The sequence below is a fragment of the Pelophylax lessonae genome (genome assembly GCF_965119305.1).
Source record: "Pelophylax lessonae genome assembly, chromosome: 4".
Classification (NCBI taxonomy): domain Eukaryota; kingdom Metazoa; phylum Chordata; class Amphibia; order Anura; family Ranidae; genus Pelophylax; species Pelophylax lessonae.
The window spans coordinates 653,965,430-653,987,195 of NC_138771.1; the positions used below are offsets into that span (position 1 = coordinate 653,965,430).

The window sequence follows — 21,766 nt, forward strand, 5'->3', positions numbered from 1 at the left end:
CAGCGAAACTACTGCTGTACAGTTTATTCATTTGGAAGAGGGACTACCCTCTAGTCCACAGAGACTTCCTGTTGAAAGGACTCTAGTGAACACTTTGGCTTTGTGCTACCGCTTACTATAAGAAGCAATGTCTACAGGACACCTTGCCAAGATCCCTTGGGTTAATGGGCCAGGATCACTAAATGTTGTTAGAGACACTTTGCGAAGAGTTTTGGACCAGTGGGCCAGGACGGCTGAAGTACAGAAGAGGACACTTTGCAAAGATACTTAGCTTAAAGGACACGTTGAGGAGATCCTGTTGGGCCAGTGGGCCAATTGAAGGAAGGTCGTGCGAGTTTCTACCTTGTGAAAAAGGGGTAGTGACTCATTGTCTTTTCAGAGAGGGGGGGGGGTGCCAGAGTAAAGGTTTCCTTGAAGAGCTTTGCAGAGACTCGCAAGTTAAGCAAATTTGCTCAGGCTCCAGCAAAATAGCTTGCTGCCAGAAGAAGATGTGTTTGCCTTAGTGTTACAGAAGGAAAGGACACTGTGAACACCAGTCGGTTGGACTCCACACTTCTTCATTCTGAACTTGTGTGTCTGACTATAATAGGAGAGAGAGTCAGTGCCCTGGTGTCGGAAAGGGACTGTGTCTATTATTAATCATAACATGATTCTTGGTCTAGGATTTTGAGTCAAGTGTGCCCTTAGGGGGCCAGAAGTGATGAAGATCTCTATGGGAATGTCATAGCTAGAGATTATGTTGGTGAGAAGGTTGCCTCTGAGTAGAGGGCAGTCTCACCGTGAGTTGGTGAACAATGTCAATTTCTATGCCTAACTTTTTGTTTCCTTTGCAGGCTTGCATGGGACTTCCGGGTCTTGGAGAGGCCCTCCACTGTTCTCTGTATATATATATATATATATATATATATATATATATATATATATATATATATATGCAATGTTGATATTGTGTTTAGTTAGTTAGATACGGTAATGCCTTAACCTGTCAAGCAGATTTTGTTAGGCGGGGGGTGCATTGGTCTAAATGCACCTGGTAAATGTTTATGTACATACATGTGTGAATATTTGAACAGCAGAGTCATATATCTTTCCACATAACTCATTGTATTCACTAGCCACATATGGGATATGCCCCATGGCCTTGTACATATGCTATTTCCCTTTTCCCCCTTTTCCCCCTTTTCCAATTTTGTGGGATACTCCGTGTACATTTTTTTGTACAGGTATTTTTTTAGGGGAGGCTGCCCGGAGCCAGTGAGGACATGGCTCATTTCTAGCGGGGGGGGGGGGGGGGGGTGAGTGTAACACCCTCCTAGGTAGGTGCTAGTGAGAAAGTATAGTTTGAGCTCTGTCTGCTTACCAGAAGAGCTGCAGGTAGATCTATATTGCTCTCTGCCTACCAGAGAGCAGGATCTGTTAGTGAGGTCTGCTCATTGTGCTCAGGATGCAACTCATTCTGTCTAGAGAGTGTTTCACACTGGTCCAATAGGGAGGCATGTTGGACAGTGGGAGGAAACCTGACAAATGTGTGCATGGCCTTTTGATACAGTCCTGATGATTGGCAGAAGGAAAGTCGCCTCGGTGCATGTTGGGATACTGTATAAAAGCCAGGGGGCACATGTGCTCAAGGTCTTTTGGCTGGATAGCGGAGTCCCGGAGGGAGGGGGCGGCTGCCTCCTCCTCTGTAGAGGTGCCATACTGCCTCAGGGGGCCATCCTGAGGACCTGAAGAGTAACAGTGCGGAGCTGAACCCAGAGGTCCAGAGGAGCTGACTGAGAGGGGAGACACTGGATTATCTGTCTCTGCAGTACAGTGAGTACAGAAACACATGTTAAGGGGCCTGACCTGAGGGGGGCCACCCCTGCTTCTAGGATAGTTAGTGGACGGGTGTCAGTGGGAAGAGGATGCTAGTGAGAGTGTCCTAAAGATAGGTCATCATCCATCAAGCCATCTTGTCAGGGAGCAAAGAGAGCAACAGACTTAACACCATCTACACTTGTGGCAGTGTGGATTAACAGCCTGTCTGTTCCAAATTCTCAAGCAAGGTTCTGAAGATAGAAGTCCTCAATCAATGTGAATAGTTCAATTGGAGTATCCCATTATTCACTTTTCCTATCCCAATTACCAATAAACAACAAAAAAAAAAAAAAAACAACACCCCTAGACTGTTCATTCATGCAATGAGCCAGCAGGAGCAAGGTGAGATCCAGGGACTTATTCCAAAGGTAATTGAGTGTTAGTAACCAGGGGAGCCTGTCAAGACAATACTCAGCAGTTCCTGCGGGGGCAGTGCTACACCCACTATTTGATGCAGTTTGGAGGGTGTATGTGTCGGGGGAGGGGGTTTTGGGGGATTGAGTTTCTGCACCTATTTTCTGAGAAAAAAAGCCCTGGGTATAAGCAATCATAATGTGTAAAAAAAAATCCTGATCACTTCCCCAGAGTGGTACAATACTACTATGGTAACACTGTATTGCTCTGGTCACAGTGTGTTAGAAAAAAAATTGTAAAAAAAAAAATCTTTTTACATACTAGTCAGTGTCCCTGATCTCAACACCAGTTATATGATAACACTGTACTGCACTAATGACAGTATGTAAAAAAAAAAAAAAAAATTGACTTTTTTTTTTAATTTCTTCATTTTCTAAATAATTGTGACAAAAAAATTACAACTTCAAGAAACGTACTAAGGGGGGTGTGGCCTGCAGCGGCTTGTGAGTGGACCCACATCACAGAGCTCCCACTCTGTATCCTCGTCTGATCCTTCCCTCACTGCTTCTCCTGCTCCTTAATGACCACCACTGCCACCTCTTGGCTCTTCGAACCACCCGGATCCATCCCCGCTTTTTCTGGTGCCGATGAGGACCCGTAGGGGTAAAAAAGTTGCCGCGATCACGGCAGCCCTGGAGGCCCAAGATGGCGCCTGATCTCCTCAGCCTCATCGCATACCATGAGGCACGGACAAACCGAAAGATCCTGGTGGTAAGCTTCACAAGGCTCACAAACCCTATGGAAAGGAGCAGCCCAGGGACATGCTGTATTATACGCAGAAGCTGTTGGGTGCTGGCAGCTTTGCCCTTAATGATACCCAAGCCTTCCTATCTGAACCGGAGCTTACAGAGCATAAGAGGCCTAATGCTTTGAATGACACTGTCCCCCCAAGAGACTTCTTCTGTCCCAACTTCAGATATCTTTAATATGCCTGCTCATGATGTTACACAACCTGTGCTCAGTGAGAGATATTGATATGAGATATTACAAGCAGTCCATAAATGCACAGCTTCAGTGGATGATCTCAAAGAGCGCTTTGGAAGTCTTAAAGAAAAAGTGTCACTTGTCCGGTAAGACATTCAAAAAAATCAGAGAAAGGACCACGGCAGTGGAGGGCCGGGTCAGTGACTTGGAGGATCAGATGCCCCCCCTTACCAGAGATGCCAGAATGGCTTCCCAACAAGTTATATAGGCTAACAGTAGAGCTGACAACATTGAAAACCACCTCCGCATAGTTGGGTTACCTGAGAAGGTTGAGGGTCGTGACCCCATTGAATTTATAGAGCACTGGTTGCAAGAAATATTTGGCAAAGAAGCCTTTTCCCCTTTTTTTTTGCAGTGGAGCGAGCACACCGCACGCCACCTTGACCCCTTCCATCTGGCAACCCCCCGCGCTCTATGCTTGCTAGATTGGTAAATTGGTAAACTACTAAGACCCGGAGATTATCCTGCGTCTCGCACGGGAGAAAGCCACTGTTCAATATAATGGGACCCAGGTTTCTTTCTTCCCTGACTTCTCCCCACAACTTTGCAAATGTAAAAAAGAGGTTACAGCGGCTCCAGCTAAAATATGCTATGCTCTTTCCAGCCCAGCTGCGGGTTACAGCTGGAGGCCAAACCCATTTCTTTGAAACAGCCCTGAATGCTGCTGCATGGCTGGACCTGTATTAACAAGATTTTCCACATCGGTGTCCAGGTGCTGAAAGAGGCTGATCCCCTATGATGATATCTCTTCAGGTCTGTAAGGTACAATTCTGATAGCCCCAGGGTAACTTGCTCTCACAGAGGGACAGTATTCCTTAACTACACCCAGCGAAAAGAATGCTACTGACTTTCCTCACTTCCTCAGTGCCCTGTGTTTCTACTGTACATGCAATTTCTCAGTGTTATACGCCACAGTTCTAGTAGCAACTGTTCTTCATGCCTGGTTGGCACATGACAACCTCTCTACTTATTGATATCACAGGCAAAGTAAGGACTAAGTCTACCCCAATTACACTGGATCTAACCAATTTACTTTGCTCATTCTTACTAGTCATGTTCAACGCGCATTTGCGCATCCAGCTTACCTGTGGTTCTTTTCAAGTATTCCAGTCCAAATTTGCCGCTAGTTCCACCCCCCTGCGATGTGACACTTGCAGGGAACGGAAGCCGGGGCACAGAGCATCAGGCGGAAGATCCGGGCCGCCGTATGCTGCAGGAACACATTGCGGGATCCCGGGGACAAGGTAAGTAACCTCTCTTCCAGGATCCAGCGATGCTCCCTGGCTTTACCCCGAGTGTGGCTCAGGGGTTACCGCTAATGGCACTGAAATTCCACCCCGAGCCACACTCGGGAATACCACCAAGGAGGTTAAAAGAAAGCTGGGCTGTCTTCATATAACACTCAAACTCAGTGTATATGGAAAAGAAGAAAGGTCCAAATTAAGGTAACATTCATAAACTTTATTCTTTAAAAAACAGTTCTCACTTACATCAAGGTAAGGATTAACGATCGGGTACTTTGCTCCCCTGAATGGCCAGTAGGTAAATTGCAGTTCAAGTTTCCAGTGACAACAGCCAGTACACTCAAAGCGGCTACTAGTCACGGAATGCAGCCAATGCTTCCGTTCTCTTCCCTCACCAGAGAGACAGCTTGTGAGTGATACCAGTCTGTGTATGGGATTGCTTTGCGTCACTCGCTCCTCCTACGTGTTACGTCACAGACACGTGACCTCCTCAGGGATGTTCCCACAACCTCTCCCGCAGTGATTTAAGATGTCTGCGCCACACCCATTATAAGATGACACCGTACTACACTGGTGACAGTATGTAAAAAAAAAAAAAAAAACATTTTTACATTTCTTCATTTTCCAAAAAATTATGACAAAAAATTACAATTTGAAAATACCCGCCATGAGATAGGCCATCAGTACTTCAGAATTCATCAATTATATACCATAGTTTGTAGACTGTATACGTTTCCTACAGACTAAATAATATACACCGATTTGGGTTATTTTCACCAAAGAAATGTAGCAGAATACATTTTGGCCTAAATTCCTGAAGAAAGATTATTTATTTTCAAATTTGCTTGACCTACTAAATACAAACAAACCAGAGCTGATTGCAGACATGAAAGTGAGGGATAACTTAGCAAACAGCGATCACAGGGCAATTACGTTCACTGTGATTCATAGGAAAAGCAGACACGAGCGTAGGAGAAGAACATTACATTTCAAGAGAGACAATTTCACCAAACCAAACTGCATACTTCATAACGTTAAATGGGAAGATATTCTGGAAAATATAAAAAACACGGAAGAAAAGTGTGAGTGCTTTAGGAACATTTTATTGATGACATTAACCAGTGTTTCCAGCATGCAGCACATATAAAAGAACTAAGGTTAAACCTGGGTGGTTAAATTAGTGTATAAAAAGGCATATTAAAGAGAAAAACTGTACTTTAAAAATATATGGCCCAAGGAGACAGTGTGCGCATTCCATCACTATAAAGCGTGCAATAAGAAATATGAAAAAATTTAAAAAATTTGAAAAAAAAAAAAGAAATGTAAGAGCAAGATCAGGGCAATAAAAATAGACAACGAGAACTGCATAGCAGAAGAGACTAAAAAGAATCCCAAGATTTTTCTAAAATATATAAATAGTAAAAAGGCCAAATCAGAGCATATTCGCCCCATAAAGGATGGTCAGGGGAAGTTGGTTACAAGTGATAGGGAGAAGGCAACTACTGTATATAAAATACATTTTTCTCCTCAGTATTCACTGCAGAAAAGGAGGGGTATAATATGCAAGAAGGTAGTGATAGGAACACAGCAAGAAGTTTTCCCCCCCTGTGGCTAATAGAAGCCAGTGTTCTCAAAAGACTAGAAAAACTTAAACAAATCGCAAGGACCAGATGGCTTACACGCGAGAGTCCTCAAAGAATTTAGCCAGGTCATTGCTAGACCGTTATTCCAAAACTTTAAGCACAGCTTACTAACCAAAATGGTACTGGTGGACTGGTGAAAAAGCTAGCATGGTACCAATATTCAAAAAGGGCCAAGACTCATACCTGGAAATAACATGCCATTCAGCCTAACATCAATAGTTTGTAAACTATTGACTCGGTTGATAAGGGACTATATCCAAGAATTCGCTGATAAGAATGGTATCACTGGTAGTAATCAACATAGATTTATGAAAGACCGCTCTTGCTAGACCAGATTTTTAACATTATATAAGGAGGTAAGGTGTATTTTGGATAGAGGAAGGCCTGCTGATGTGGTATATCTAGATTTTGCTAAGGTACCCCATAGATGCTTAACTGACAAATTTGAGTTTTTTTGCATTGATGATATCGTATGTAGCTGGATAGGAAACTGGTGGTAGGGGCGTGTCCAGAGGGTGGTGATTAACAACATATTTTCTAAATGGTCAAGGGTTGGGAGCAGGCTGCCCCAGGGCTCTGTCCTGGGACCAGTTATTTTTAACTTGCTCATAAATGATATAGAGGTTGAGATAAAAAGTTGAATTGGTCCCAGGACAGAGCCCTGGGGCACCCTGCTCCCAACCCTTGGCCATTTAGAAAATATGTTGTTAAACACCACCCTCTGGACACGCCCCTACCACCAGTTTCCAATCCAGCTACATACGATATCATCAATGCAAAAAAACTAAATTTGTCAGTTAAGCATCTATGAGTGTTTGCTGATGATACAGAGTTAAGCGGGGTAATAACTCCACAACAGAATATAGAAACTTTACAAGAAGACCCCAAGAAAATAGAGAGGTGGGCAACTATATGGCAAATGATGTAAAGTAATGCGCTTGGGACATAAATATTTAAATGTAAGTTACACTCTTGGTGGAGACCCTCTTTAGGAATCAAGGATGGGAAATAATCTGGGGGTGCTGGTAGATGACAGACTCAGCAATAGCATTCAACTCCCGGCTGCAGCAAGCAAAGCTAGCAGACTATTGGTATGCATTAAAAAGGTATTTACTCAAGAAATAAATCAATAATTCTACCACTTTACAAAACAAAAAAATGTTTCAGAAAATGAAATAAATAAATAAAGCAAATTTGTGTTTTTTTTTATGTTAACAACATTCTTGCTGTCTCTAAACAGGCACAATGAGACGTAAAGGAATCCTCATAAGCGCCTCCTTGTTCTTCATCACGACTTTTCTGATGGTGAGATGGTTCATGTGCCTTGACCCAACACCAGCTAGAATGCCGCTCCCCATAATGAGGCAGTCAGTAACCCTGTCCAGTGGCACTTACACTTATCATCTAAACCTAACCAAGTTTGAGGCAGAGTTTCCCTACCTACAGAGTTACAATTGCATTCTCATCCGGAAGCCAAACCAAGAGGAACAACAAGAGACAACCAACCAAAAACTTCTGATCCTGGCAGTGAAATCCCACCCCAGTACGGGAACAAGGAGGTCACAACTGCGGAAGACATGGGCTAAAGAGAGAGAGATAAACGGATACAGACTTAAACCGCTATTCTTGTTGGGAAAGACAGATGTGAAAGAACATATGGAAATGGCCAAACATGAGAGCCGAATGTACGGTGACATTCTACAATGGGACATGACTGAAGGACACCATAACTTGTCCTTGAAAGAACGGTGCTTCTTGGAGTGGCTGTATCTGAATTCACCTCGAGTGGACCACATTTTTAAAGGTAAGGGAAGAGTGCCTAGACTAGACACATTAAAATATTTCCACATTTTGAACAAGCCCTTTAAAATAAGCTCTCATTCACTTCTGTAATTTTGGACATTGTAGAGAAATTCATCCTCAAAATTCACACCAGAGGCACTGAAATCTTAGCTTTTTTGCTATTACTTTCTATGGAAGCAGAATGTTGGTAACCTGCCAGTTCTGTACCCTTCTACTCTACATAGTTGGTATTTCCATGCTGTTATTAAGCAAATGAAATCAAATTTAGAATCTTTGTTACGACCTTTAAAGAAATTTACATAACAAGCAGCTAGGGAGGTCAGTGACAGCTTGTTGTAAATATCTTTTACTGCCTATTAAAGCAGAACATTCACTGCACTGAGAAACTTAAGATGATATTAAAGTGCTGTTTTTTTTCTTTAAAAATTGCTTTTGCACAGAGCAGCCCCAATTCTCCTCTTCTTGGCTCCATCTCTGGCCCTCCTTGCCCCACCCTCCTGCTGAATGCCCTCACAGCAAGCAGCTTGCTATGGGGATTCCCAAGCAGAGCTGCTGCTCTGTGTGTCCATTCATACCCTGAGCTGCAGTTTGGCCCCGCCCCCTCTCTCTCCTCATTGGCTCACTAACTTTAAATGCCAATCAGGAGGCTGAGTCCCGGACAGCCGAGACTCTCGTGTAATATCATTGGACGGAGAAAGGGCTCAGGTAAGTATTGGGGGGCTGCTGCACACAGAAGGTTTTTTATCTTAATGCATTAAATGAAAAACCTTCTGCCTTTAGAACCACTTTAAAGTCTTTAACTACCTCCTGCCCGCCATATAGACAGTTGACGGTGGGCAGGATGCTCAGTTGTCCTGGGACAACGTCATATGACTTCGTTGCAGTCTCACCACGCTTGCACGCCCGCGGGGGCGTGCAGTCACTGGACATAGCGCGACCCCGATCTCAGCAAAGAGCCCATGATGTGGCTCTTTACCCATGTGATCAGCTGTGTCCAATAACAGCTGTTTACATGACCAATGACAGCTGATCACATCTAAACAAGAAAATGCCGGTGATTGGCTTTACTCGTCTCACACTGACAGTGTGAGGAGAGGAGAGCCGATCAGCGGCATCTCATCACAGGAGAGACCTGCACAGATAATCAGGGCACTGATGATCAAAGCAGCCCCCGCAGTGTCCAGCAGTGATGCCAGTCTGTGTCCATCTGTGATACCAATCTGTGCCCATCAGTGATTCCACTTTGTGCCCATTAGTGAGGCAAACCTGTGTTCATCAGTGATGCAAGTCAGTGCTGCCTTTCAGTGCCCATCAGTGACTGCTCATCAGTGTCGCCTATCAGTACCTCTCAGTGCTGCCTACCCATGCCACCTATCATTGCCCATAAGTGCTGCCTATCAGTGCCCATCAGTGACACCTATCAGTGCCCATCAGTGCTGCATATTAGTACCTCCTCATCAGTACTGCATATTAGTGTCCTTCAGAGCTGTCTCATCAGTGCCCAGCAGTGTCATCTCATCAGTGCCCATCAGTGCAGCCTCATCAGTGCACATCAGTGAAGGAGAAAAAATTACTTATTTACAAACTTTTCTGACAGGAACTAAGAATAACCAAATTTTTCAAAATTTTCGGTGTTTTTTATTTTGTTTGCAGAAAAAAAAAAAAAACAGCGGTGATTAAATACCACCAAAAGAAAGCTCTATTGATGGGAAAAAAAATTTGCATTTGGGTACAGCGTTGCATGACTGCGCAATTGTCATTCAAAGTGTGACAGTGCTAAATGCTGAAAATTGGCCTGGGCAGGAAGTGGGGAAAAATGCCCTGTATTGCAGTGGTTAAACTTCTCTCTGCCCCTCCCACAATATAAATTGACGATATATATACAGTATATTTTTGGCTTTTTTTGTCTTTTCTTGGCCCATACCATGCTGCTGTTCTCACTTTGGAGACAATGAGGTGTCCTGCTCACTCAGCCTCCTTGGATTACCCCATTACATATCCCTGGAGGCTGTGGGAGCAGGGCACAAAGTGGTCATCAGTGGAGCTGCACTCATCATTGGGGGCGGAGGTGGGCTGCCTAAACCCAGAACAAGCAGCTGGCTGAAGAGGACCAAGATGGCGCCTTAGGACCTGGCCCATGAGACCCGAGCAGTGGAAAATGGCAGTGCAATGCTGGATCCACTGGGTAGGTGAATACCTGAATCCAGCACAGTTCTGCCCAACAGATAAGGGGGCTAAAATTACTTCTTTAAAAAAGGTAATACTTTAAATTCTATAGTTTGGGCACAGGGGCACATTAAAAGGCTGAATATCAGGTGGTTCAAAAGAAACCAGCTGACATTCGGCCGAATGTCCAGCTTCTGCTGAAGGGGAATGACCGAAAAAGGTCTGCCGATAGGCATCTAATAAGCATTCTCAGCCGATAGGTTGACTGGTGTTTTCTGGCGGGGGGCTGTCCCCCTGTCAGAACACAATAGCTCAGTGGGGAGATCACTGTACTAACATTGGATTGTTAGTACAGGATCTCTTCCCGAGCTCTTCAGTTTTTGTTCAATCCCGATGGATTGAACGAAAAAAAAACTGATAGTGTGTATCAGGCTTTAGAAAAAGCTCATTGGGCTATGGAGTGATTGTTCCCACAGGAAATAAAGCGGTTTAGGTAGAGTCCTTCCTACTCTACTCACATTACAATAACTAAGCTTGGATGAAACTGATGTTGCTATAAAATCATGGTTTTCTGCCCCAGAAGAACACGTGTGTCTATGTCTCTGCAGCCTCTCCCCTCTCTCCTCTCCTGTGTGTCTATGTCTCTGCAGCCTCTCACCCCTCTCCTCTCCTGTGTGTCCATGTCTCTGCAGCCTCTCCCCCCACTCCTCTCCTCTCCTCTCCTCTCCTGTGTGTCTATGTCTCTGCAGCCTCTCCCCTCTCTCCTCTCCTGTGTGTCTATGTCTCTGCAGCCTCTCACCCCTCTCCTCTCCTGTGTGTCCATGTCTCTGCAGCCTCTCACCCCTCTCCTCTCCTCTCCTCTCCTCTCCTGTGTGTCTATGTCTCTGCAGCCTCTCCCCTCTCTCCTCTCCTGTGTGTCTATGTCTCTGCAGCCTCTCACCCCTCTCCTCTCCTGTGTGTCCATGTCTCTGCAGCCTCTCCCCCCACTCCTCTCCTCTCCTCTCCTCTCCTGTGTGTCTATGTCTCTGCAGCCTCTCCCCTCTCTCCTCTCCTGTGTGTCTATGTCTCTGCAGCCTCTCCCCTCTCTCCTCTCCTGTGTGTCTATGTCTCTGCAGCCTCTCACCCCTCTCCTCTCCTGTGTGTCTATGTCTCTGCAGCCTCTCACCCCTCTCCTCTCCTCTCCTCTCCTCTCCTGTGTGTCTATGTCTCTGCAGCCTCTCATCCCTCTCCTCTCCTGTGTGTCTATGTCTCTGCAGCCTCTCACCTCTCTCCTCTCCTGTGTTTCTATGTCTCTGTAGCCTCTCGCCCCTCTCCTCTCCTGTGTGTTTATGTCTCTGCAGCCTCTCACCCCTCTCCTCTCCTCTCCTCTCCTGTGTGTCTATGTCTCTGCAGCCTCTCACCCCTCTCCTCTCCTGTGTGTCTATGTCTCTGCAGCCTCTCACCCCTCTCCTCTCCTGTGTGTCTCTGTCTCTGCAGCCTCTCACCCCTCTCCTCTCCTCTCCTCTCCTGTGTGTCTATGTCTCTGCAGCCTCTCACCCCTCTCCTCTCCTGTGTGTCTATGTCTCTGCAGTCTCTCACCCCTCTCCTCTCCTGTGTGTCTATGTCTCTGCAGCCTCTCACCCCTCTCCTCTCCTCTCCTGTGTGTCTATGTCTCTGCAGCCTCTCACCCCTCTCCTCTCCTGTGTGTCTATGTCTCTGCAGCCTCTCACCCCTCTCCTCTCCTGTGTGTCTCTGTCTCTGCAGCCTCTCACCCCTCTCCTCTCCTCTCCTCTCCTGTGTGTCTATGTCTCTGCAGCCTCTCACCCCTCTCCTCTCCTGTGTGTCTATGTCTCTGCAGTCTCTCACCCCTCTCCTCTCCTGTGTGTCTATGTCTCTGCAGCCTCTCACCCCTCTCCTCTCCTCTCCTGTGTGTCTATGTCTCTGCAGCCTCTCACCCCTCTCCTCTCCTGTGTGTCTATGTCTCTGCAGTCTCTCACCCCTCTCCTCTCCTCTCCTCTCCTCTCCTCTCCTCTCCTCTCTTCTCCTCTCCTCTCCTCTCCTCTCCTGTGTGTCTATGTCTCTGCAGCCTCTCACTCCTCTCCTCTCCTGTGTGTCTATGTCTCTGCAGCCTCTCACCCCTCTCCTATCCTGTGTGTCTATGTCTCTGCAGCCTCTCCCCCCTCTCCTCTCCTGTGTGTCTATGTCTCTGCAGCCTCTCACCCCTCTCCTCTCCTGTGTGTCTATGTCTCTGCAGTCTCTCACCCCTCTCCTCTCCTGTGTGTCTCTGTCTCTGCAGCCTCTCACCCCTCTCCTCTCCTCTCCTCTCCTGTGTGTCTATGTCTCTGCAGCCTCTCACCCCTCTCCTCTCCTGTGTGTCTATGTCTCTGCAGTCTCTCACCCCTCTCCTCTCCTCTCCTCTCCTCTCCTCTCTTCTCCTCTCCTCTCCTGTGTGTCTATGTCTCTGCAGCCTCTCACTCCTCTCCTCTCCTGTGTGTCTATGTCTCTGCAGCCTCTCACCCCTCTCCTATCCTGTGTGTCTATGTCTCTGCAGCCTCTCACCCCTCTCCTCTCCTGTGTGTCTATGTCTCTGCAGCCTCTCCCCCCTCTCCTCTCCTGTGTGTCTATGTCTCTGCAGTCTCTCACCCCTCTCCTCTCCTCTCCTCTCCTCTCCTCTCTTCTCCTCTCCTCTCCTGTGTGTCTATGTCTCTGCAGCCTCTCACGCCTCTCCTCTCCTGTGTGTCTATGTCTCTGCAGCCTCTCACCTCTCTCCAATCCTGTGTGTCTATATCTCTGCAGCTTCTCACCCCTCTCCTCTCCTGTGTGTCTATGTCTCTGCAGCCTCTCACGCCTCTCCTCTCCTGTGTGTCTATGTCTCTGCAGCCTCTCACCTCTCTCCAATCCTGTGTGTCTATATCTCTGCAGCTTCTCACCCCTCTCCTCTCCTGTGTGTCTATGTCTCTGCAGCCTCTCACTCCTCTCCTCTCCTGTGTGTCTATGTCTCTGCAGCCTCTCACCCCTCTCCTCTCCTGTGTGTCTATGTCTCTGCAGCCTCTCACCCCTCTCCTCTCCTGTGTGTCTATATCTCTGCAGCTTCTCACCCCTCTCCTCTCCTGAGTGTCTATGTCTCTGCAGCCTCTCACCCCTCTCCTCTCCTGTGTGTCTATGTCTCTGCAGCCTCCCACCTCTCTCCTCGCCTGTGTGTCTATATCTCTGCAGCCTCTCACCCCTCTCTTCTCCTTTGTTTCTATGTCTCTGCAGCCTCTTGCCCCTCTCCTCTCCTCTGTGTGTCTATGTGTAGCCCCCTGAGGACTGCTGTATTTCACACTTATGGGTCCCCCTGGGTAACCATTAGCAACCTTAACTTTAACAGTCTCTCACGTTCCTTCTAGGCTCATTCAATAAACAGTCCAGGGGTATGTAGTTGTTTTTTTGTTTTATTGATAAATTAGGGATGGGAGAAGGGAATAGTGGGAGACTCCGAATTAACTATGCACAAGATTTGAGGACTTCTATCTCTTGGTACAGCCAGGCTGTTAATCCACCTTGCCCCTGGAATGAATTTCCAGATGAATTGATAAACTAAGTTTATCTTCAGTACACTCTGCTTTGTATCCTCTCTCTTGCTTGCCAACACCCATCCACTGACTATCCTACTCCTTGGGTGGCTCCCCTCAGGTCAGGCCCCTTGACAGGATTCCCCATACTCACGATACTGTTTTTCCAGGGTCTCCAGTGTCTCCCCCTCAGACAGCTCTCCTGGACCTCTGGGTTCAGCTCCATTACTCTGGCCCTTAGAACGACCTCCTGAGCCCACGTGCCACTGCTACAGAGGAAGAGGCAGCTGCCACCCTCCATCAGGGACTCTCCAGACAAAGACCTTGCAGCAAATGTGCTCCTGACTTTTATACAGTATCCCAGAATGCACCGAGGCAACCTGTCCCCTACCAATCACCAGGACTGACTGTATCAAAGCCTATGCATCCATTTGTCAGGTTTCCTCCTACTGTCCAACATGCCTCCCTATTGGACCAGTGTGAAACACTCCTCTAGACATAATGAATCGCATACTGAGCACAATGAGCAGACCTCACTAACAGATCCTGCTCTCTAGTAAGCAGAGAACAATATAGATTTACCTGCAGCCCCCCTGGTAAGCAGATAAGGCTCAAAACTATACTTTCTCACTAGCACCTACCTAGGAGGATGCTACACTCACCCCCCAGCCAAAATGAGCCATGTCCTCACTGGCTCTGGGCAGCCGCCCCTACAAAAAAATTTCATGGAGAATCCCACAAACTTGGAAAGGGGGAAAAGGGAAGTAACAAATGTACAGGGCCATGGGGCATACCCCATATGTGGCCAGTGGATACAATAAATTAAGTGGAAAAATATATGACTCAAAAATCTGCTGGACAGGTAAAAAGGCATTTCCTGTCTAGCTAACTAGATACAATATGTACACTGCATAGAAACCTACATTGAATAATGGAGGGCCTATCCAGACCCAGAAGTCCTAATCAAGCCTGCAAAGGAAATGGAGGTAAATACACATCAGTACAGGGTTACCTACTCACAGTGAGACTGCCCTCTCCGCAGAGGTGACCTTCTCACTATATTTCTCTCTAAATGGCGACATCCTTGTAGAGATCCTCTTCGTTTCCTGCCCCCCCCCCCCCCCCCAAGGGCACACTTGACCCGACATTCTATTGTTATTCCTGAAACACATAACAATTAAACTCTGCCAAGCTGGCTATCCAACACTTCCATATCCGTTCCTTCTGAGAAGCAATTGGATGACTAACTAATAGGCACAGTCCCTCTCCAACACTAGGGCACTGACCCTCTTCCTATTATAGTCAGACCCACAAGTTCAGAATAAAGACATGTGGAGTCCACCTGACTGGTGTTCACAGTGTCCCTTCCTCCTGTAACACCGAGACAACATATCTTCTTCTGCGACAACCTATATTGCTGGAGCCTGAGCAAGCTTGTCAAACTTGTGAGTTTTGTAAATCTCTTCAAGGGGTCCCTCACACTGGCATCCCCTCCCCTGAAGCCTCTACCTCCTCTTCTATCTCTTCAGTCTCTGACCCCTCTCCTCTCCTATGTGTCTGTGGCTCTGCATCATCTCACTCCTCTCCTCCCCTGTCTGTCTATGTCTCTGTAGCCTCTCCTCTCCTGTGTGTCTATGTCTCTGCAGCCTCTCACCCCTCTCCTCTCCTGTGTGTCTGTGTCTCTGCAGCCTCTCACCCCTCTCCTCTCCTGTGTGTCTATGTCTCTGCAGCCTCTCACCCCTCTCCTCTCCTGTGTGTCTATGTCTCTGTAGCCTCTCCTCTCCTGTGTGTCTATGTCTCTGCAGCCTCTCACCCCTCTCCTCTCCTGTGTGTCTGTGTCTCTGCAGCCTCTCACCCCTCTCCTCTCCTGTGTGTCTATGTCTCTGCAGCCTCTCACCCCTCTCCTCTCCTGTGTGTCTATGTCTCTGCAGCCTCTCACCCCACTCCTCTCCTGTGTGTCTATGTCTCTGCAGCCTCTCACCCCACTCCTCTCCTGTGTGTCTATGTCTCTGCAGCATCTCTCCCCTCTCCTCTCCTGTGTGTCTATGTCTCTGCAGCCTCTCACCCCACTCCTCTCCTGTGTGTCTGTGTCTCTGCAGTCTCTCACCCCTCTCCTCTCCTGTGTAACTATGTCTCTGTAGCCTCTCACCCCTCTCCTCTCCTCTCCTGTGTGTCTATGTCTCTGCAGCCTCTCACCCCTCTCCTCTCCTGTGTGTCTATGTCTCTGCAGCCTCTCACCCCACTCCTCTCCTGTGTGTCTATGTCTCTGCAGCCTCTCACCCCTCTCCTCTCCTGTGTGTCTATGTCTCTGCAGCCTCTCTCCCCTCTCCTCTCCTGTGTGTCTATGTCTCTGCAGCCTCTCTCCCCTCTTCTGTGTGTCTATGTCTCTGCAGCCTCTCTCCCCTCTTCTGTGTGTCTATGTCTCTGTAGCCTCTCCTCTCCTGTGTGTCTATGTCTCTGCAGCCTCTCACCCCTCTCCTCTCCTGTGTTTCTATGTCTCTGCAGCCTCTCACCCCTCTCCTCTCCTGTGTGTCTATGTCTCTGCAGCCTCTCTCCCTTCTCCTCTCCTGTGTGTCTATGTCTCTGCAGCCCCCCCCCTCCTCTCCTGTGTGTCTATGTCTCTGCAGCCTCTCCCCCCACTCCTCTCCTGGTTGTTCTCTTTCTCTTCAATCTCTCACCCCTCTCCTCTCCTGTGTGTCTATGTCTCTGCAGCCTCTCACCCCTCTCCTCTCCTGTCTGTCTATGTCTCTGCAGCCTCTCATCCCTCTCCTCTCCTGTGTGTCTGTCTCTGCAATATCTCCCCCTCTCCTCTCATGTGTGTCTATATCTCTGCATCATCTCACCCCTCTCCTCTCCTGTGTGTCTATGTCTCTGCAGCCTCTCACCCCTCTCCTCTCCTGTGTGTCTGTCTCTGCAATATCTCCCCCTGTCATCTCATGTGTGTCTATATCTCTGCAGCCTCTCCCCCCTCTCCTCTCCTGTGTGTCTGTCTCTGCAATCTCTCCCCCTCTCATCTCATGTGTGTCTATATCTCTGCAGCCTCTCCCCCCTCTCCTCTCCTGTGTGTCTATATCTCTTCAGTCTGTCACCCCTCTCCTGTGTGTCTATGTCTCTGCAGCCTCTCCCCCCACTCCTCTCCTGTGTGTCTATGTTTCTGCTTCTTCTCACCCCTCTCCTCTCCTCTGTCTCTATGCCTTGCAGCCTCTCTCCTCTCTCCTGTGTGTCTATGTCTCAGCAGCCTCTCACCCCTCTCCTCTCCTGTCTGTCTATGTCTCTGCAGCCTCTCTTCCCTCTCCTCTCCTGTGTGTCTATGTCTCTGCAGCCTCTCTCCCCTCCTGTGTGTCTATGTCTCTGCAGCCTCTCTTCCCTCTCCTGTGTGTCTATGTCTCTGCAGCCTCTCTCCCCTCTCCTCTCCTGTGTGTCTATGTCTCTGCAGCCTCTCACCCCACTCCTCTCCTGTCTGTCTATGTCTCTGCAGCCTCTCTTCCCTCTCCTCTCCTGTGTGTCTATGTCTCTGCAGCCTCTCTTCCCTCTCCTGTGGGTCTATGTCTCTGCAGCCTCTCTCCCCTCCTGTGTGTCTATGTCTCTGCAGCCTCTCTTCCCTCTCCTGTGTGTCTATGTCTCTGCAGCCTCTCTCCCCTCTCCTCTCCTGTGTGTCTATGTCTCTGCAGCCTCTCACCCCTCTCCTCTCCTGTGTGTCTATGTCTCTACAGCCTCCCATCCCTCTCCTCTCCTGTGTGTCTATGTCCCTGCAGCCTCTCTCCCCTCTCCTCTCCTGTGCGTCTGTGTCTCTGCAGCCTCTCCCCCCTCTCCTCTCCTGTGTGTCTGTGTCTCTGCAGCCTCTCACCCCTCTCCTCTCCGGTCTTTCTACGTTGCGAGTTTGGGGTGGAGGAACTTGACTGGCCTGCACAGAGTCCTGACCTCAACCTGATAGAATTTGAGTGGAGACTGCGAGCCAGGCCTTGTCGTTCAACTCGTGCCTGACCTTACAAATGCACTTCTGGAAGAATGGTCAAACATTCCCATAGACACACTCCTTCTGTAAACCTTGTGGACAGCCTTCCCAGAAGAGTTGAAGCTGTTATAGCTGCAAAGGGTGGGCCAACTCAATATTGAACCCTACGGACTAAGATTGGGATGCCATTAAAGTTCATAGCTACATAGTTAGTCAGGTTTAAAAAAGACACAAGTCCATCTGGCTCAACCAATAAAAAAAAAACAGTAAAGAAAACCCAACCGTACAATCCCATATACACAATCCTATACCCGCAGTTGATTCAGAGGAAGGCGAAAAAACCCCAGAAAAGCATGATCCAATTTGCTACAGCAGAGGAAAAAAAATCCTTCCTGATCCCCCAAGAGGCAATCAGATATTTCCTGGATCAACTTTACCTATAAATATTAGTACCCATTTATATTATGTAAACCCAGAAAATAATCCAGGCCTTTTTTAAAGCAATCTAGTGAGCTGGCCAGAACCACCTCTGGAGGGAGTCTATTCAACATTTTCACAGCTCTTACGGTTAAGAAACCTTTCCATATTTGGAGACAAAATCTGTTTTCCTCTAGATGTAAAGAGTGCCCCCTTGTCCTCTGTGTTGACCTTAAAGTGAATAACTCAACACCAAGTTCACTATATGGACCCCTTATGTATTTATACATGTTGACCATATCCCCCCTTAATCTCCTCTTCTCAAAAGAGAATAAATTCAGTTCCTGTAATCTTTTCTCATAGCTGAGCTCCTCCATGTCTCTTATCAGTTTGGTTGCCCTTCTCTGCACTTTCTCCAGTTCCCTGATATCCTTTTTAAGAACTGGTGCCCAAAACTGAATTGCATATTCCAGATGAGGTCTTACTAATGATTTGTACAGGGGCAAAATTATATCTCTCTCTCTGGAGTTATTTTCTCTGTTATTATAAGAAAGGACTTTGCTTGCTTTGGAAACAGCAGCTTGGCATTGCATGCTATTATTAAGCTTAGGATCTACCAGGACACCCAGATGCTTCTCTGCTATGGTTTCCCCCAGTTCTACTCCACCTAGTATGTATGATGCATGCATATTCTTAGCCCCCAAGTGTATAACTTTACATTTATCAACATTAAACCTTATTTGCCACATAGTTGCCCAATGAAACATTGCATTGAGGTTGGCTTGTAAGTTGGAGACATCCTGTAAGGACGTTATTCCACTGCAAAGCTTGGTGTCATCTGCAAAGACTGAAATGGTACCTTTAATCCCAGACCCTATATCATTTATAAAGATATTAAAAAGTAAGGGTCCCAACACTGAACCTTGGGGTACACCACTGATAACCTTAGACCATTCGGAGTAATAATCATTAACCACTACTCTCTAAATTCTATCTTTTAGCCAATTTTCTATCCATTTAAAAACTGATCTTTCCAAGCCTGTAGACTTTACCTTACACATTAAGGGAAACTGTGTCAAACGCTTTTGCGAAATCCAAGTATACTACATCCACAGCCATCCCTCTGTCCAATGTTTTACTTACCTCCTCATAAAAAGAAATCAGGCTTGTTTGACAACTTCTGTCTTTCATGAATCCATGCTGTCTGTTGCTTAAAATACTTTTTTTCCAGAAAGAACTCATCTATGTGGTCTTTTATTTAACTCTCCAGTATCTTCCCGACTATAGAATTTAATCTAACAGGTTTAGTTACTTGGCAAAGACTTTGATCCCTTTTTAAATATAGGCACCACATTGGCCCTACGCCAATCCAGTGATACTATTCCAGTCCTTAACGAGTCCCTAAAAATTAGAAACAAAGGCTTTGAAATTACAGCGCTTAATTTTTTTAGGATGCGTGGGTGGATGCCACCTGTTCCAGGTGCTTTATCCACCCTTATTCTGTCTAAATATTTCTGGACCATATCACTTTTGAGCCATTGTGGATCATTTGGGGCTGTGTCAATACCATCCTCATTATGGTCATGAGCTCCCCAATGCTCCTTTGTATATACAGAGCTGAAGAAAGTGTTTAATAAATTTGCCTTCGCTTTGTCCCCAGTCACCCACTCCTGATTATTTTGTAAAACTCACCTATTTTGCTTGGCAGGCTTCTGGCATTGGTGAACAAACATTTTAATTCATTGTCATATTTTGCACACTTATTTTGCAATTTTTTATTTTGGTACAAATAGTACCATTTCCAATGGTTTCTTTATAACATGGGAACCTTCTTATCCTCGGCCATAACTCTCTCCCCATCTTTCCCCTTTCCACCCACTGGTAGGGACTGACCCCTGTCTGACCTGTCTGCCCCATTATAATCTGATTCACCATCCCACCTTAATCCTATTTTAATTCTCCTCCAGCCTTCCCATAAACCTTTCCCCTAGCACAAAAGATCCCCTTCCATTTAGGTGAAAATCATCTTTAGCATATAGGTTGCACCCCAAGGAAAAGTGAGCCCAGTGCTCTAAAAACCCAAATCCCTCCTTCTTACATCAGTTCTTTAGCCATGCATTCAGCTCTATAATCTCCCCCTGTCTTTCCTGTGTTGGGCATGGCACAGGCAATATTTTAGAGAATATCACCTTAGAGGTCATGTGCGTGTAAAGGCAGACGTTCCAATACTTTTGACAGTATAGTGTAGATAGATAGATAGATAGATAGATAGATAGATAGATAGATAGATAGATAGATAGATAGATAGATAGATAGATAGATAGATAGATAGGTATGGTTAGTGATCTTCATACATAATAAGTACCTTTTTTCTCCCTACAGTTGACGATGATGAATTTGTGAATCCAGACGTCATTGTACAGTATATTACAGAAAATGGATCCCCAGATACAATTCATGGTTTTCACCAGCATAGACCACCTGTCATGCGTGAGACCAAATACAGCATCACGGAGACACTGTACCCCCAGGAACATTATCCAGGTTTTGTCTCTGGTGGCGGTTTTCTGTTCCCAGGAGCCTCGGTGAATGGCCTGTATATGGCCTCCTTGCTACTCCCTGTTTTCCCATTGGACGACGTATATTTTGGATTTCTCACTGTGGCAGCTGATCTAACCTTTCAACATGACAGTCGCTTCTACGTGCGAGGATTAAAGTACGATGTGTGTAGGTACAAAGAAGCACTGGTGGTCCATGGTGTTAATGAAGAGGACATGGCACGGATATGGCAGGAAGTACAAACCAACGAGTGCCCTAAGGTCGAAGTCACACTGAGCTGACAGACAGACATTTAGACATGGAACTGCCACAAACTGGGGGGAAAAAATCATTCCTCAATACAAGTACTAAAACACATCTGACAGAATGTTGGAAGCTAAATAATGAACCTACTTTTTAGAATATTAATAATAATTTATGAAAAGGCAATTTGGAAGGTCCTTATTAGCCCCATAATTGTGGCATTGTTATTGACCTTATTTTTAAAAGGGGATATTTGGCTGAGCAAGTAGGGTCCAATACTGGGACACTGCTGGACAAGAACGCTACTTGACGTGGGTACTGACTATAGGACAACTATCACAATTTTTTATTTTTTTTTTTTAAATGATATATTCAAATGTATTAATCTATTTGTGTAATTTAAAAAAATAAACTTAATAGTTTTATACTTGTAGATATTCATTAGGCTGAAAATGGTGGTGGTGAGGTATGGAATACTCCATTATTCTGTAGGGGTACTTTGCTTGCTCATCTTTTGTTCAATGTGGTTAAATAATTTTTTGAGCTTCTTTCAATGTCCATGCGAGCGTTTGAGCTCTGTTTAGGGTGCTTCTATGTCTCTGTAGCTTCTACATGGTCTTGTGTGGTCTTTTTTTTTTTTTTTTCTTTTTAAATAATTTTGTATTTATTAGAGATTTTTCCAAAAATAGGACATAGGTTACAATATCACAAACAATAAAGAGAATGGTAACAATGTGATAACATCTCTGGGGATACCCACGCGCTATCACAACATACAGGGAAATGGCACGGGAACAACCGCAAACACTGGACTAGACAAATGTCAAATGCAACAGACAAATAAAGAAATCATGGTGCTGCGCTATTCAAAATTAATCTAATACTAGGATTACAATAAAGTCACAGATATATCCAACGTGTGTAGTGAATGATGAATATATATATCAT

The 21,766-nt window shown here is 46.2% G+C and overlaps 1 protein-coding gene across 1 annotated transcript; it reads left to right on the forward strand.

Moving 5' to 3' along the window:
* Window positions 1–7,387: 7,387 nt before the first annotated feature.
* On the forward strand, window positions 7,388–20,856 carry LOC309554082 (beta-1,3-galactosyltransferase 5-like; the record flags this gene model as incomplete). The annotated part of the gene is made up of 2 exons (XM_082255617.1): window positions 7,388–7,946; window positions 20,399–20,856. 2 exons carry the CDS (start codon window positions 7,388–7,390, stop codon window positions 20,854–20,856), a joined length of 1,017 nt encoding a protein of 338 aa, XP_082111743.1.
* Window positions 20,857–21,766: the final 910 nt, after the last annotated feature.